This window comes from Protopterus annectens, chromosome 9.part0, assembly GCF_019279795.1.
Source record: "Protopterus annectens isolate FY-2018-M chromosome 9.part0, PAN1.0, whole genome shotgun sequence".
Classification (NCBI taxonomy): Eukaryota; Metazoa; Chordata; order Ceratodontiformes; family Protopteridae; genus Protopterus; species Protopterus annectens.
The window spans coordinates 1,293,766,677-1,293,782,813 of NC_056743.1; the positions used below are offsets into that span (position 1 = coordinate 1,293,766,677).

General features: G+C 39.8%; 1 protein-coding gene across 1 annotated transcript in view; it reads left to right on the forward strand.

The window, feature by feature from the left end:
• NPC1L1 (NPC1 like intracellular cholesterol transporter 1) overlaps positions 1-16,137 on the forward strand; it is a 243,697-nt gene that overhangs the window by 162,355 nt on the left and 65,205 nt on the right. Inside the window, exons 17-18 of the mRNA XM_044082234.1 lie at positions 664-814; positions 13,066-13,297. Coding sequence (XP_043938169.1) covers positions 664-814; positions 13,066-13,297 — 383 coding nt within the window. The remainder of the gene's footprint in view (positions 1-663; positions 815-13,065; positions 13,298-16,137) is intronic.

Here is a 16,137-nt window from a genome sequence, read left to right on the forward strand (position 1 = left end):
TTTATACTGGCACTGAAAATACACAAAACTAACTACTGAGCCCTTTGTTCAATAAAATTAAAATACACTTGGAGCCCTTTTGTGTGTTTCCTAACTCAGACAGACCAGGCAAACACCTACAGGTCTGTATTATAATCTCGAAGTTACAGAACATCGAATACAATGTGGTCGACACCACATTATCGAAGTTCCGTAACTTTGAAAATAAAAAAAAAATTAAACATCAAATACTTACCCTAATGGGTTAAAGCAGGGGGGGCAAGCCCACCTGCACCCCCAGCTACTTAAATATACCAACTCCGAGATAGCACTTTAATGTAGTATGGTGCGGAAAGGGGAGATTTCCCTTTCCTACACTGTAGCGCAATCTCAGAGTTGGCATATTTAAGTAGCGGGTGGTGTGGGGGTGCAGGGGGGCTTGCCCCCCTGCCTACACTTTAGTTTGTTTTTTTTTGTTCTACAAATATTTTTATTGTGTTTCAATTGTTTAATAGTTCGATGCATAAAGTTCGATGTTTATGCATTTGAACTCTGAAACATTTGAGATTATAATATAGACCCAACACCTACTGCCACTAGATGAATAATCCCAGTCCTCGTAATATAGAAACACAGTCAAAAAATCACCACAAGTGCAGTACATTGTATTTTCTGTCTTTTCAGCAACCAGATTCATGGCATATCATACACCACTCAGCAACTCGCAGGAGTTTACAGCGGCTTTGAAAGCTGTCCGGGAACTCACCGACTATATCACAAAGACAATGAGAATGATGCCAGGGACAGATCCAGATTTTGAGGTGTTTGCATACACGTAAGTACAGAACTCTGTTCCATGTCAATTGCAACAAATTACTCTTTATAGCTACTGAAAAATCACAAGATTAAGTGAAAAGGTATTCATTATAACTTGACAGTGCACTTCTGACCACACCAGCACAATAAAGAAATGGGAATTCCAGTTAAGGAGTTCCAAACACTGGTTGGGTACTTGGGTGCTGTGTTCAGGTATAGAAATTCAGACTGAATAGCTCATAAAGCTGAAAAATTCATGCAGATTGCATCGTTTTATGAAAACAGATGTTTTATATTCTTAATAAAATGCAAAACTGCAATATGACCCCTAAAGAGATTCTAAACGTATCACCTTCTTAGTAATGTAATGCTACCATGTGTGTATAACCAGGAATGTGTGTCTCTCTCACACACCCCACACACACACACACACACATATATATATATATATATATATATATATATATATATATATATATATATATATTTGCATTCTTCTCATTTAAATTACAGTTCATATAAAGTCTGTGTCTAGACAGCATATTCCAGACATTCTAGTTACCTCAGTGCAGTGCTTTTATTTATCTATTTATTTACTTAGTTATAGTTACTCGGAATGCTCAGCTTGAACCCACCCACTGGGGATGCACAAGCCACTGCATTTCTTTGTGCCAGTCCCAAGCCCGGATAAATGGGGAGGGTTGCGTCAGGAAGGGCATTCGGCGTAAAACCTCTGCCAAATGACTTATGCGGACATTTCATATTTCCATACCAGATCGATCGAGGCCCGGGTTAACAACAACCACCACCAGTACTGTTAGCCAACAGGGTGTTGGCAGAAATTGGCCTACTGCTGGCCAAAGGAGAAGAGGAGGGGGAAGACATGCCCAAAGGCAGGAAGAGAGGAGGAAGGTTAGGATTGTAGTAGTGAGGGTAGGAACTTTGAATGTTGGCAGTATGACTGGTATAGGGAGAGAGCTAGCTGATATGGCTGTGGTGAATACGTATTTTAAGAAGAGAGGAGCATAGGGTGACGTACAAGAGTGGAGGAAGATGCACACAGGTGGATTATATCCTATGTAGGAGGGCCAGTCTGAAGGAGATTGGAGACTGTAAAGTGGTGATAGGGGAAAGTGTAGTTAAGCAGCATATAATGGTGGTCTGTAGGATGACGTTGGTGATCAAGAAGAGGAAGACGAGTGTGAAAGCAGTGCCAAGGATTAAATGGTGGAAGTTAAAAAAGGGTGATTGTGAGGTGAAATTCAGGGAAGAGTTAAGACAGGCACTGGGAGGCAGTGAAAAGTTACAGAAGAGCTGGGTAACTACAGCTGAGCTAGTAAGGGAGACTGGTAGAAAGGTGCTTGGTGTGACATCTGGACAGAGGAAGGAGGACAAGGAGACCTGGTGGTGGAAGGAGGAAGTACTGGATAGTATACAGAGGAAGAGGCTGGCAAAGAAGTGGGATTGTCAATGAGATGAAGAAAGTAAACATGAGTATAAGGAGATGAGGCGCATGGCAAAGAGAGAGGTGGCAAACAGAGAGGTGGCAAAGGATAAGGCATATGGAGAGTTGTATGAGAGATTGGACACTAAAGAGGGAGAAAAGGACCTGTACCGATTGGCTAGACAGAGGGACAGAGCTGGGAAAGATGTGCAGCAGGTAAGGGTGATAAAGGATAGTGAGGCAAACGTACTCACAAGCGAGGAGAGTGTGTTGAGTAGATGGAAAGACTACTTTGAAGTGCTGATGAATGAAGAGAATGAGAGATAGAGAAGGTTGGATGATCTGGGGATAGTGAAACAGATTAGCAAGGAGGAAGTAAGGACAGCTATGAAGAGGATGAAGAATGGAAAGGCTGTTGGCCCAGATAAAAAGTATAATTCAAGGCAGCGAAGAGCAGCAAGAAACAGCGATGAAGCCAAAGGTAATCTCCACAATAATTAACAAAGCACATGATCTCATTAAGAGACTTACAAATAAGGTTGTTCTGCCCTGCATTTTTATCTTGACAAAGCTCAGTATTGCACTGAGCGAAAGCGCTTGAGAGAAGGATTTGGAGAAATTTATGTTGTGTGTTTGAAGGACTTGGAGAAATTTATGTTGTGTTTGAATAAACTTTTTGTGGAGTTTACCTTTGGTTTCATCGCTGTTTCTTGCTGCTCTTCACTGCCTTGGATTATACTTTTTACTTGGTCTTGGTTTCGAGCTTTTTGCTGTGCTGTTGGCCCAGATGATATACCAGTGGAAGCATGGAGGTGCTTAGGAGAAATGGCAGTGGAATTTTTAACCAGATTGTTTAATGAAATTTTGGAAAGTCAGAGGATGCCTGAGGAGTGGAGAAAAAGTGTTTTGGTACCTGTCTTTAAGAATAAGGGTGATGTGCAGAGCTGCAGTAACTACAGAGGGATAAAATTGATCAGTCACAGCTTGAAGTTATGGGAAAGAGTAGTGGAAGCTAGGTTAAGAAGGGAGGTGATGATTAGTGATCAGCAGTATGGTTTCATGCCAGGAAAGAGCACTACAGATGCAATGTTTGCTCTGAGAGTGTTGCTGGAGAAATACAGAGAAGGTCAGAAGGAGTTGCATTGTGTCTTTGTGGACTTAGAGAAAGCATATGACAGGGTGCCTAGAGAGGAGTTGTGGTATTGTATGAGGAAGTCGGGAGTGGCAGAGAAGTATGTAAGAGTGGTACAGGATATGTACGAGGGTAGTGTGACATTGGTGAGGACTGCAGTGGGAGTGACAGATATGTTTAAGGTGGAGGTGGGATTACATCAAGGATCAGCTCTGAGCCCTTTCTTATTTGCAGTGGTGATGGACAGGTTGACAGATGAGATCAGACAGGAGACCCCGTGGACTATGATGTTTGCAGATGACATTGTGATATGTAGTGAGAGTAGGGACCAGGTGGAGACGACCCTGGAGAGGTGGAGATATGCTCTAGGGAGGAAAGGAATGAAGGTCAGCAGGGCTAAAACTGAATATATGTGTGTAAATGAGAGGGAAAGTAGAGGAATGGTGAGGATGCAGGGAGTAGAGTTGGTAAAAGTGGATGAGTTTAAATACTTGGGATCAACAGTTCAGAGTAATGGTGAGTGTGGAAGAGAGGTGAAGAAGAGAGTACAGGCAGGGTGGAATGGGTGGAGAAGAGTGTCAGGAGTGATTTGTGACAGACGGGTACCAGTAAGAGTGAAAGGGAAGGTCTACAAGAGGGTAGTGAGACTGGCTATGTTATATGGGTTGGAGACGGTGGCATTGACAAAAAGGCAGGAGTCAGAACTGGATGTGGCAGAGTTAAAGATGTTAAGATTTGCACTGGGTGTGACTAGGATGGACGGGATTAGGAATCAGTATATTAGAGAGTCAGCTCAGGTTGGACAGTTTGGAGACAACGCAAGGGATGCGAGATTGCGTTGGTTTGGACATGTGCTGAGGAGGGATGCTGGGTATACTGGGAAAAGGATGCTAAGGATGGAACTGCCAGGTAAGAGGAAAAGAGAAAGGCCTAAGATAAGGTTTATGGATGTGGTGAGAGGACATGCAGGTGGTTGGTGTGAAAGAGCATGATGCAGAGGACAGGAAGAAATGGAAACAGATGATCCGCTGTGGTGACCCCTAATGGGAACAGCCGAAAGAAGATGATGATGAGGAATGCTCAGCTTGGAAAACCCATTTTTAATGGCATCCCACAGAGAAAAACATTTAACACAGAACAGAAATCTACATACCTTATTGGTCAGAACAGGTTTACATATGGTGAGGCACATAACGTTTTACCTTCTAGTCAATCTTAGCCTTGCAGCTCTGGAGAGGATGCCATAATACTGACTATCTAGATAAAAGTTACATATAAAGTAAAAATATTTTGCAAAAACTAGACTAATGTGCTACATTGGCACCATTTCACGTCATTAGAATTATTTAAGTAATGACATTAGGTTATCATTCCTGTCCTCAAATGCTGCCTGATGTTGCGCACACACACACCAAGTCAGCATCTTAACTCTGTTAATTAAACACTTGCTTCCACTTTCTAGTTTTGGCTTGCTTTCCAGCCCCTCTGTGTTTAGCTTAGAAGATGTTAGGAGGGGATATGGAGCACAGTAGTAATGCTGTAGTGAGTTTATTAAAACAAAATACATTTACTTCTAAAGTGGAAGAGAACTACAACTTCAAAATGGCAGCAACAAACAAACCAGCTCTTCACTGAGTTACTAAAAGATCTGAGGCATCAATTGCTTCCAACTAACTACAAGTGCTTGTTTTTGCTCTTATATTGCACATTTAATTTGTATTTGTATTCTACTGTCTGTTTGAATTGTATGAACTGCTTTTTGCCACATTTTACTGTAAACTGTACAAGTTCAGTTGTAGCATAGCCCAGTTCCAGTTTTGCTGTTTCTGGGTCTGTTTTGTAACTTCTGCACATCAAATTCAAGCCATCCTTGTTGGTGAAGGCCCTTCTGCACCTTTGTGGAAGGAGAGTGCTGTCTGTGTCCTATTTGTTCGAGGGTGTTTGGACTACAGCTCAGAGAGAGCACCCTGATTGGCTAGTCTAAGATAAAAAGAGTTTCTTGTTTCATTTAATCCCAGTGTTTGTGCTTGTTTGAGTGTAGTGTACCAATGTGCACTGTCACATAGTGGTGGTTACTGTTGGTGGTTACAGAAGCAAAAGTTTTGCTTGTTAAATTTTCCCTTAGCACTTTGCTTGTGGTCCTTCAGAGGTTTTCTGTGGCCCTGCTCTACAGGGAGGAGGAACAATAAGCCTAGCCTCAGAGTACCAACACAACCTCACACCCTCTCACCCACTACCCATTCCCAAGTGCAACCTCTTTTCATGACCATATACATTTACCTAACACTATGGACAATTTTCCACAGTTCCCCCAGCCAGCTTGGTCACCATGGGCATCCTGAGGCAGTGTAGCAACTGCCTCATGTTCACCGACAACCCTCTACTCCTAGTTCACACAAACTCAACATGTGAGAGATGCAGCTATATTAAGAACCTTGAATCCATTCCCTCTCACACACCATGATAATGAGCGGGTCATAAGCATGCACACACCACCTCCTACTCCACCCAAACCCATATCACACATACCTACATTTGTGGAGTTCCTCACCAGAAACATACTTAAACATAGAGACCTCCCAAACACAAGTATGCTACACATAATACTTCCTCTGCAGAACACAATGCACATAATAGATCACGCACCAGTGCCTCACCTGCCAAGCCCTTAAGGCAAACCACAAAACCAAACATATTAGTCATAGGTGATTTCATCATGAAACACACAGATGTCCCTCTCAGCAGGTTGGATAAGGCAAAGGTCATGGTCAGCTGTCTGTCAGGTGCCAGGATCCACCACATCAAACATGCACTCAAGCCTCTCAACAACAGGTACTGTTATGACTCAGTTATGGTCCACGTTGGTGTGAATGACCCGATATGTACCTCTCTGGACTATATGAAGAGAGAAATGACTGAGCTCTCTGTGTGTCACAGGCAGGTATGTCCCTAGCCTTAAGCAGCATTTTACCTTCACCTAGGATGATGCCTCAGTACAAACAGAAAATGGTTGACTTCAATAACCGGCTTAGTTTCTGGTGTGATTCTAAGGGGATCCAGTATCTGTCAGCCTGGGATGACATGATCGACAGACCTTGATGCTTTGCCAGAGAAGGTCTTCATCCGTCACCCCTGGGATTTTGGTTACTGGCTAAGGCTGTTGCCACCATCATAGTGCCTTTTTTAGACAGTGTCTCAATGACAAAATTCCAAAGTAAAAACTCCATCTAAAAACAACCACAAGGTTATGCTGCTAACTGCTAGGAGTCTTAACAAGAAACTTCACTCACTGGAAGTAACCCTCACCTTGGAAGGCACAGACATTTGTGCAGTCACCAAGACCTAGTTCAAGGCTGTGGAGAGCACACCAGCCATACCAGGTTACACCTCCTTCCACACATTTAGACCACAAACTGAAGGCATGAAAACTAAAGGAGGTGGTGTATCAATATTCATTAAAAATAAACACACCTCCAAATTGTTTAAACAGCATGATTCCCTGGAGATACTTCAGGTGCAACTAACTGTTGGTAGGACACATATTTAAGTCATTGCCAGCTACAGGATCCCCTCCATAAAACAGGACACTCATTCTGCCTATTTGGATCTACTTGTGTCTAACAAGATACATCCGAACACCATAGTTTTGGCTGACGTTAACTTCCCATGCTCAAACTCACTTGCCTAAAGTTTCAACTTCATTAACTCCAATGCCCTGGACCAGCTGGTTGAAACCACACAAGGGGTGCCAACATCCTGGATCTGGTGTTTACCAATATGGCAGACTACTGTAGCACCCCCACTCTGAGGTCTTCCTTGATGAGATTTGACCATAGATCAGTCTCATTTGAAATAACTATCACACCTGACCCCCATCCCCAGCAGCAACTAAACAACTTCTCCAAAGCAGATTATGACCACTTACGGGATGGTATAAATAGATCCACTGCACCTCCCCCCTCAGATGGAATTGGCAACTATGCTGAGTTCTACACCAATGCTTTATACAAACACCTGTATAACTGCATTGACTCGGCCATACCTGATAGAACCAACACAAGCTCCTCAAGGAAGAACAAACCTGGCTGGTGGACAACTGCCATTAACAGGATTTACAATAAGAGGAAGAAATTGCTATCAAAGAGTCAGAGAGAGCGGGCCCCAAACTAGAAACACTCCCTCCCCTGCTTAAACAAGCAAATAGAACTTCTTGTGAAGTCCTCCAAAGTAAACTATGAATCCAAATTAGCTTCCTCAACTAAAGACAACCATAAAGCATTGTTTAGTTGCATCTGTAACCTAAAAGGAAAGGCCCAGATTTGTGCCAAACAGGTATGATACCACATATACTGAGCCTGTGGACAAAGTTAACCTGCTGGCTGACAGGTTGTATGAAAACTTCACCCCCCTGTCCATGCCACACGTAACCCATGACATCCATACCACCTGTACCCTACCTTGTATCTCTAAGGAGCAGGTTGTAAACACTCTCTCTCTAAGGCCAAAAACACAGCATCTATGGGACCTGATAACAACCTAGACCGCGTCCTACATGGGGTCCAACAAGAATTGGCATCACCACTGGGTACTCTTTTTAATCATAGTCGAAGCAATGGCCTTGTCCCATCTGAATGGAAAATGGCCACCATTATTCCCTTGCACAAAGGTGGTGCTTCTGCTGACCCTGTGAACTATAGATCTATTAGCCTGACTAGTCTTATCTGCAAAGCCATGGAGCGAATCATCACCTTATCAACAAAGATATAGGTAATCAAACACTTGACCCTACTCAGTTTAGATTTGTCAAAGGGAAATCATGCCTGTTAAGCCTGGTGTACATCTTCAAGACAGTCGAGACAGTCACCAAGGCCATGGATGAGGGGAAAGTTGTGCATACACCCTACCTAGACTTAGCCAAGGCATTTGACACTATCGTGCACTCTGGCATCATTGACAAATTCACCCATCCAGGTATCAACTCTTATGTCTTTAGATGGGTCACTAACTGGCTCACTGGTAGAACCCATACAGTCAAAACAGGGGAATCCACCTCCAACAGCAGACCTATAACCAGTGGTGCTCCACAGGGATCATTCCTGGGACCTCTAATGTTTGGAATCTATTTCTCCAAAGTACAAGCAAAAACTAAAGGTCTGCGGCTGGCAAACTTTGCTGATGACTGCAAATTGGGAGTGGTTACAGAATCTCCAAATGATCAAAATAAGTAGTATAAGCACCACACAGTTTATTGACCAAAACAACAGCACAACGAATAACTGCACTAAATGCTTTAATTGTATCACCGCTTTTTTTCATTCTCACTTGAACTTCATCAGATGCAAAAACAGTTAATGCAGATTAATTACAGCTTAATATATCATATTTACAAATTAATTATCCAATCAAAACCCTTTTAGCATTTCCTGTTATATATTCATAAGGAAATGCTGCCTCATCTCATAAGTAAGGGCATTGCCTCCAGAAATAAATATGTTATAACCTCCCAGTCCTCTTCCCTCATCAGGCCAATAATTTGAGTACAACGCCCCTTTTGGTATGCACCTTTCCAAGCAGCTGCAGAAGTTGGAGAAACCACAAAGGTTTCACTCAAGGAAAATTCAAAGTCTTCAGCATCTGTCCTATGTGGATCATCTGAAATCATTGTCACTTTATTCTGTTTCATACAGACTACTCAGAGGTGATATCTGCCTTACATACAAAGCAATATTTGACCCTGCTGTATTGGAAATGCTGCATCTCTGCAAATTACTCACTCTAAAGACCTTAACCTGGTATGTGGCATTAATAGAACCTAAGTAAAGCACAAAACCACACTAATAAATCTGAACCAACTATGTAGACCAAATAATGGTTCCGAATCACCAAGGGAGAATGGAATTATCCTTTATTGTTATTCAACAACAGATGATAAGCGCTTTCGTCTACCAAATGAGACTTCATCAGATAAAATTATACTGGTACCACTCCTATATTTATATTACCAATAATTGCCTCAATCATTCAATAAGTTAAAATTTAAAACACCTAACCAAATTAATTTATCCACCACACCAGTGCATACAAAAACATATTGTTGAAATTTAAAACAATTGTGTGAAATGTTAAAATATTTTAAATATAACAATTAATTATTTAAATCTGGTATGACCACTTTATACAAAAAATACACTATACACATAATACACAATACACTACTTTATAGGGAAGTGAGATAGCAGTTGAGACTGAAGGCTAACATTTTCCCTGGTTTGAACGGATATATTAGTATCAAAGCTATTCTAGTAGACAAAGCAGAGAAAGTATGAATTTATTTTTATTCATGTTACAGTTCCTAAACACACACAAAAAAAAATTTGTATAAAGTGGTCATACCAGATTTTAAATAATTAATTGTTATATTTAAAATATTTTAACATTTCACACAATTGTTTTCAATTTCAACAATATGTTTTTGTATACACTGGTGTGGTGGATAAATTAATTTGGTTAGGTGTTTTAAATTTTAACTTATTGAATGATTGAGACAATTATTGGTAATATAAATATAGGAGTGGTACCAGTATAATTTTATCTGATGAAGTCTCATTTGATAGACGAAAGCGCTTATCATCTGTTGTTGGAATAACAGTAAAGGATAATTCCATTCTCCCTTGGTGATTCGGAACCATTATTTGGTCTGCATTAATAGAACCTGCCGGAGGGACATATTTGTCTCCCAGAGGTTACTACACTTTTGGAACAGACTCCCACTTTATGTTGAACAGAGCACCTCATTGGCCCTCTTCAGATGCAATCTGGACGATTGTATGTATAACCGTAAATTCACCCTGGGGGGTCCAGATGTGTCCCTCTTGTATAGAGACAATAGTTGCTGATATGGAAATAAGGGTAGAACTTGGCTAGGCTTGTAAGGGCCCTATGACCATTAACCTAGTAACTTCCTATGTTCCTATAAAACAAAACAATCATACATTTGCACCACTCTCTGCATCTGTCTTTGTAAATGTGTTAAACTAGTATCTAGTGTCCTAGTGAGAATCACACTAGTGTGCATACCATTTCATACAAAAGCCCAAATGGACTTTAAAACTTTTAAAGTTGTCTTTTCTGTGAGGTCCAGTGCAAGGGGGTTTCAACAGCTATATTGATGTACTTAAAAAATCAACTTTGATACTGCAGCTCCTTTAGAAGAAGATGGTTTCCCCAGTTCAGTGAAGGTTCATTTCAACAACTAGTTTCAAACAAGTGGGCATTTTGCACACTTGCCCCTTCATATAGTATCATGACATTATATCACCATAAATAAATATGCATAGTTACATAATGTATGTGCATTTCACCATAATCATGTATACGTCACCTATTTATTCATCAAAACATATGGATAAGTGAACAGCAGTATAAATGTTTAACTATCCCTGGCAGTATGCATGCGCTAACAAACACGCAGCACTGTAAATATACTTATATCTCTGTGCAGACACATAAGAACAGACATGCACTGTGGCGTCCAGCTATGTTGGGGACCATTTTCAGCTGAGGTCTGGAAGCATGATCTGGTTAAGCAAATTGCTGACAGAGTGTTAGCAAATGAAGACCGAAGAAATCAGTCCTAGAACTATAGGATGAAGCCAACAGTCTTAAACCTCTGCATTAAATTTGACAGGCTGACAGCACCAGACTAGTGGAATGTGATCACAAGTTCCTTGTAGTCTTAGTGTTAAAACATCATCTAACTTAAAAGTGTAAGTTCAGACAGACGGAATTCATTACAAACTTCAAGTTTTCCAGCCATCTCATATTAGCAATCCTTAGGATTAAAGCTGAGACAGCATGCAAACCTTTCCCTGTTTGAAACTTAAAATATTGGGCAGCTTCTTTGCAACTCTGAGTAGTATAGTACTGTCACTATCCACTATGCTAGCATTGCAAAACCCACATTCAGGTGCATCTGTTCAATATGGTGCATCACCTATTGTTTCCAGTAAATCGCCTGAAATTATGTTTCTCAAAGCATTGTCAATGGCACAACTGGTAGTTTAGTGCTGGAAGTCCAAAAGGCTGTGGGTTTTATTTCCACTCCAGGAGACTGGATTGTGCAATATTAGGGGGTTGCTGAATTCCTAAGTGCACCATTCTTCAGATGAGATGTGAAGCCCATGTCCCATCTGCTTGAGATGGTGGTAGCGCAGGTAGATGGAAAAGATCCAACAGCACTTATCGAAAAGAAGAGGGAAAGCTCCCAAATGCTCTGGCCTAATTTCCCCTAGTAGTAGAAATACCATCTCTTGTCTCCTCTGATAATACGCCACTAGCCCAGAGGGACAAACCCAAAATAAAATAAAACAAAACAATTACTATAAAGATTTTTGAGTGATTATATATATATATATATATATATATATATATATATATATATATGGGTCTACTGCTTTTGGTTGAATTACATTTGGTCGAAAATGATTTCAGGCAGTTCAGTTCACCGAAAACATATTTCACTGAAAACCCATTTGGTCGAAAATGGAATATAGCCCCTGCCCCACTGCAGTGCGACCCTGGAGTAAGAATATAAAGTTAGGGGGTGGGGGGGCACAGCCCCCCACATAACTGCAGTGTATTCACTATTATATACTTGTGTAAACATTTCCAATACATTGAAACATGTCAGTAAAAACTAGTTGCAAAATGTGGGGGGCTATGCCACCCACACACACACACAACTAACTTTATATTCTCACTCCATGGTCGCACTGCAGTGGGGCAGGGGCTATATTCCATTTACGACCAAATGAGCTTTCAGTGAAGTGGGTTGCCATAAATCATTTTCGACCAAATGTAATTCGACCAAAAGCAGTAGACCCATATATATATATATATATATATATATATATATATATATATATATATATATAAATTGATAGGCCAAAATTATGTCAGCACTGTTGTCAGAACTATAATGTAATAATTATATAAAATATTTATGTACAATAATTATATCAGATATACTGGTACTACTATATGTAATGTTATTCCATGCTAAATATCTTGTGATTCTTATGTAGCTGTAATTCTGAGTTGTGACTGAAAGAGTCCGCAAAAAATAGCTTCCTGCAACACAACAAATGAAAAGTAGCAGACATTAATTAATTTAAAAAATAAAAAATTTAACATTTGTAGTTTTGTAGATTCATGTTGTTAGAATTAACTACACAAGGAACAATTTATGAATATAAATATGTAAATCAGTCTACAGATTGCTGTTAGCTTTTTGATTTGATACGATCTCAGATTTAGCCTTGTTCTTCTCAGATTAGCTGATTTACTTCATTACGGCTGACCTGTTTTAGGGTACAGGTATTATTAAATAACTGAACTAACCTAAATAAAGATTGGGTATCATTAATTCCTTGTGATAATGTAGATGAAGGCCTCCTGTTTTGAAAAATAACAAGATGCAATTCTTTCTGACATCTACAGACCAATGCAAGGATTTTAATGCTCAGAGGCTGAAAAATATTCTGGCAAAAATAGAGTTGAAAAAGAAATTACCAAAATGATAATATGACTGCAAATGCTTACATGCCTGCATTTCAACAGTCTTACTGTCTTTTAAATTCTCTTACTTCAAACAAGTAGATGGTTGAAAAAATGGCTGATGGTTTATGTGTTTCAGGATCACCTATGTGTACTATGAACAGTACCTGACAATTGTGGAGGAGGGCTTATTTAACATCGGACTTTGCCTCATCCCTACCTTTGTGGTTTGCTGTATCCTACTGGGAATGGACTTACGCTCTGGATTACTCAACCTGCTGACCATCATCATGATCGTAGTGGATACTGTTGGGGTAATGACACTCTGGGACATTGACTACAATGCAGTTGCACTCATCAACCTTGTCACGGTAACTATCTTTCCAATGTTTGTTACTTGCTGCAGGGCTTTACAGCAGGCTGAACTTTTTGATAGTTACTGTTACACGACCTTCCCCAAGAGACAATAGGTTATCGCAGTTTCACTTGAGGCTGCTTGCAGTTATAGTCCTAAGTGAGTGACTAAGGTGTACAGTTTTTAAAATTCAAATGTTAAATAATTCTACTGGAGACCAAAAGCATATTGCAGCAGATTTATTTCAAACAGGATATAGCAACTTCTTGAGAATCCAAATCTATATCATAACAACCCATGTAGACTTTTATACATAAAAAGTACAACAGTCAGCAATTTACTATTAATTTAGGGCAGAGTTATGTTTGGAGTATTCTCCAATTTTTTTCTAACATCTGCTTTTTCCAGTAATGCCAATAAAAACCTTCCTCCATCTAGAAGGTACAAAATACAATTTCTTTCAAACCCAATAAAGTTTTATTCTCCATTTCACAACAGCTGTCCCTTTTAATCCCACATCCAGAAGAATTCCTTTCCCACATCCGGATGACAGCTAACTCCCTATTAACTTCCTTTTTCCATTTAGTTCAAAGCCCTCAACCATTCCAGAACCTTTCTGCAAACTTTTTAACTGGAGTTATACAAAAAAGTGACTTACACATCCCACTCATCCTGACAAATATGCTTAATAAACAGAAAACAGCTATTCTTCCCTTAGCTCTGCTTATATAGCCATATACCTAATAATCTTTCTTCAAAATACACTTTAAACAATTTCATTAACTTGATAATTTCTCATTCATATTGCAGCTTAACTGTTGCTTCTAACAAAAGCCTTATTCAGGTGGCAGCCTAACATGGTTAGTTCTGTCAAATGCCCATTCGTCTAACAATGCCATATTCATTTTGCAGCCTAATAGTATAGCTATACCTTCTTATTCTAATTTCATACAGAGCAAGTAGCAGCATGATGTCTAAAGTAATTGTACTTGAATAGCTCCATCCTAATTAATTCCCCTGCCAAGTTTCATTGCTGATGACTGAGTCACAGCTTCACAGGCGTGTAGCTTTAGTAATGTCCTCCAGCAGAAGCACAGTATTGTGAGTGCCTTGCATCACACAGTTACAGCTTTACTGCTCCTGCAGTTATTTATGATTATTTAATTGTATAGCAGCCTGCAAACGGATGCCTAATGCTAGGTAGAGTTACAGCTTTGTGTCTGTCAAGAGTTACGTCTTTATCATTGCCTACATTATTAACAGGTAAAAAATTAACTTTGTATAACATCAATTATTTGCTTCTCCTTGGCATACAGAGGTACATGCTTAATGCCACCTGGTACCACTCAGTTTCCTCTGCATTCATCCAGAGTTACAGTCTTGCTGGTGCCTTTGTTGCTTAGAGCCACAGCTTTACTGGTGCCAGTACATAGGTTTGCACATTCTTTATGGTGTCCCTTACAGTGCCATTTTTCAGTGTAGCAAAAGCTTTAACAGCGTAGTGTCACAGAAACATAAAGGCACCCGATGTCACATGTCATTACTTTCCTGGTGAAGAGTTACATAGCTGGTGGTGCTTGATGTCACTTTAGAGTCACAGCCTTACAGATGCTGCACATGATGGACAAATTATTTATTATTATTTATTTATTTTACATTTGTTGACCGGGCTAGTCTAACTGGATATATGTCCCTTTTCAGTAGAGGCCCGGGGAGAAAAGCTCCAAGCACTAGCAGTGACAAAGAATACAATATATAGTAATTAGTCAAGTAAGTTACAGTACATTGGCTGTGTTGGCAAGAGCAAAAATAGTAATGTCATTTAGTAGGTAGAAGGTAATATCCAATAACAGAGAGATAAACAAAGACAAAAAAATATATACATAGATTACAAAGTAAGCATCAAAGAATAGTATGATGGTGACTGCTGCCACTAGGAATTGTCTTGTGACATACATCTCAACTCTCCCTTATTTTTTCTTCATAGTGTTGGTCTGTTCTTCATGAAATTTGTGATTTTCAGGCAAATGTTGAAGGACTGCAGTCAGTAAATAATAACAGGTATTAATGTTTCAGAATTCAGATCCTTCAGAAAATGCATGGAAAACCTACTATGCGAGCAGCTTTTTAAATATAGAAGTGAAATATTTAAAATTTGTCTCTGATTTTGAGCCTTTGTTGCCTCACACTTTGTCATTTATTCTTAAGCTAAGAGCTTGATGGGTATGTCTGGTGGGTAGGCAACTATAACACTGTTTCTTATCACTGAGTTTCAGCTCTTACTGGTGCATGATGCTATGTGAAGTTAAATGACATATGGTATCACTTGAAGCCACAGGTTTACTGTTTTTACTTAATGTTTTATATTTTATCTTTCATCACTGTCACACAGTTAGTGTACCTGGTAGCCATCTACTACAGTTTCCTAAATCACAGTTTTAACAACTGCTACCATACAAAACTGCTTTGCTGACATGTGAGGATCCCAGTATAATGCCTAAGTGGGTTTGATTCCCATACTATCTATCTAAATATAAGGTCACTGGGATTCACAGTAGGTCTTAGGTTGTGGTTCCTTATGAGAGTTGTTTCACAGTCTGTGCCATATTGGAAAACTTTCACATGCAACGATAGAGTTTCCAAATTGGAACGCCACAATTTATTATACTCTCCACACATGTTCAGCAATATAGTGCACAAATTACAAGCATTTACTGTGACTGCCTAACATCTTGGATTTGCTGGTGTTTTGCATCACTATCACCAGTTTACTGCTGGTGTTACCTTAAACACTAACCAATGCTGCTGCTTGGGAATTACAGTTTAACTGGCATCACAGTTTAATCGTGCCTAATG